Raw genomic sequence first — 2198 nt, 5'->3', positions numbered from 1 at the left:
GGAAAAGAGGCAGTAGAGTATGGCATTTACAGCTCTAAAGGGAAGGAAGGTGAGTGCCTGCCCTGATGCTGGTCACTTAGGTAACATGGTGATTTCAAGTGCAAACCATTTGAGCCATACTGCTGAAATTCACCTTCTGCCTGCAACTCGGTGGTTTGGGGACTTTTGTCTAGTTGTGTCACCTTACTTGTTTCATCTGTAAAATGAAGATAATAATATTGCTACATGGCTCTTCAAACAGAACCTCTTATAGTAACCACTCAATAAGCGTCAGCTTTAAAAAGTTATTAAATGTACAGCCACTTGAGCTAAGAGATCTTGGAAAAGCATGAGCTCACCTACTTAATCTGACAGCGTGGACCCAGAGGTGGAAGCTCTGAGCAGAGCCACTGCGGCTTCTGCATCTCAGGATTCCCTTCAGGGAAGAGGTCCAGGTTTTACCAAGTGAAGCAGAGACAGGAGAGGGAAAGTATAGAAAAGGGACTGACTTTAGGATCTAAAAGACATTTAGCTTATTTTTGGTACCCCTTTCTTCAGCAGAACCAGCTCTCATTCTGCAGTTACAGTTTAGTTTCATATTACACTTTGGGAGTTATAATCACTTGGACTGTGAAGACAGACCCCTAGTGAGTGGTGAAAACCTTCCTACCGAAGTTCAAATCTCTCTCCTTGGATTCCTTTTCCAAGAATGGGAGATAGAGACTAAGAATGTGGTGGTGATGGTTCTTTCTAAATGGTCCTCTTCTCTTGTTCCCTCAGACTTTCCTGCCCGACCAAAAAGAATGGCAGCCAAAAATTCTTCCGTGACAGAGTTTATCCTCGAAGGCTTAACCGACCAGCTGGGACTCCGGATCCCCCTCTTCTTCCTGTTTCTGGGTTTCTACATGGTCACTGTGGTGGGGAACCTGGGCTTGATAACCCTGATTGGGCTGAACTCTCACCTGCACACTCCCATGTACTTCTTCCTCTTTAACCTCTCTTTAATAGATTTTTGTTTTTCCACTACCATCACTCCCAAAATGCTGATAAATTTTGTCTCAAGGAAGAACATCATTTCCTTCACAGGGTGTATGACTCAGCTCTTTTTCTTCTGCTTCTTTGTCGTCTCTGAGTCCTTCATCCTGTCAGCGATGGCATATGACCGCTACGTGGCCATCTGTAACCCACTGTTGTACACGGCCACCATGTCTCCCCAGGTGTGTTTACTCCTTTTGTTGGGTGCCTATGGGATGGGGTTTGCTGGGGCCATGGCCCACACAGGAAGCATAATGAACCTGACCTTCTGTGCTGACAACCTTGTCAATCATTTCATGTGTGACATCCTTCCTCTCCTTCAGCTCTCCTGCAACAGCTCTTACATGAATGAGCTGGTGCTCTTTATTCTTGTGGCTGTTGACATTGGATTGCCCATTGTCAGTGTCTTTATTTCTTATGCCCTCATCCTCTCCAGCATTCTTCACATCAGTTCTACAGAAGGCAGGTCCAAAGCTTTTAGTACTTGCAGTTCCCACATAATTGTAGTTTTGCTTTTCTTTGGTTCTGGTGCTTTCATGTATCTGAAACCCCCTTCCATCCTGCCCCTTGAGCAAGGAAAAGTGTCCTCCCTGTTCTATACCATCATAGTCCCCATGTTAAACCCATTAATCTATAGCTTGAGGAACAAGGATGTCAAAGTTGCCTTGAGGAGAACTTTGGGCAGAAAAATCTTTTCTTAAAGGAGTAGTATTGGAGGAAGGAAATACAATGCTTTGCTTATTAGCATGTGTTTTCAGTGAGATTCAAGTTCCATTTTTTTTCCTGTCTTGTACAGAAAGAGAATTTTAAATCTTTACATTTGGATGAATGTTAAATGCAGACATATTCTCCCTGTCTGCTCCACTGCTCCACCTCAGTTATTCCAAGATTTCTTCATTTTATGCAAATTTTTCTATAATCATAGGTCATTTAATTGTGAATTGGCCTTAACACATTATTTAATCTAGCCTCCTCAATTAACACATGTTGGAGACTCAGAAATATATATGTTGCTCAAGGACACACAACTACTTGGTGGCACAACTGGGACTGGTATCCAGGTCCTTGAATTCCAAGCTGCTTTTTTTTTTATGTCATTTTTTCATGCTTTGTTGATGCCCTTGCAGATTTCCTTTTAAAAGTATGAAAACTTAACACATTAAAACCTAATTCTATTCATAGTA

General features: G+C 42.4%; 1 protein-coding gene across 1 annotated transcript; it reads left to right on the top strand.

The window, feature by feature from the left end:
* The first annotated feature begins 764 nt into the window (after positions 1-764).
* Positions 765-1746, top strand: LOC112606939 (olfactory receptor 8B12). The gene has a single exon (XM_025357911.1). It carries the CDS (start codon positions 783-785, stop codon positions 1713-1715), a length of 933 nt encoding a protein of 310 aa, XP_025213696.1. The 5' UTR covers positions 765-782; the 3' UTR covers positions 1716-1746.
* The last annotated feature ends 452 nt before the right edge of the window (positions 1747-2198 follow it).

Source organism: Theropithecus gelada, chromosome 14, assembly GCF_003255815.1.
Source record: "Theropithecus gelada isolate Dixy chromosome 14, Tgel_1.0, whole genome shotgun sequence".
Classification (NCBI taxonomy): domain Eukaryota; kingdom Metazoa; phylum Chordata; class Mammalia; order Primates; family Cercopithecidae; genus Theropithecus; species Theropithecus gelada.
Note: the sequence above shows the minus strand (reverse complement) of the source record. Positions and strands in the feature narration are given on the sequence as shown.

What these genes read in the sequence shown, in the direction of transcription:
- LOC112606939 (XM_025357911.1), top strand. Translation starts at nt 783, where the DNA reads ATGGCAGCCAAAAATTCTTCCGTGACAGAGTTTATCCTCGAAGGCTTA.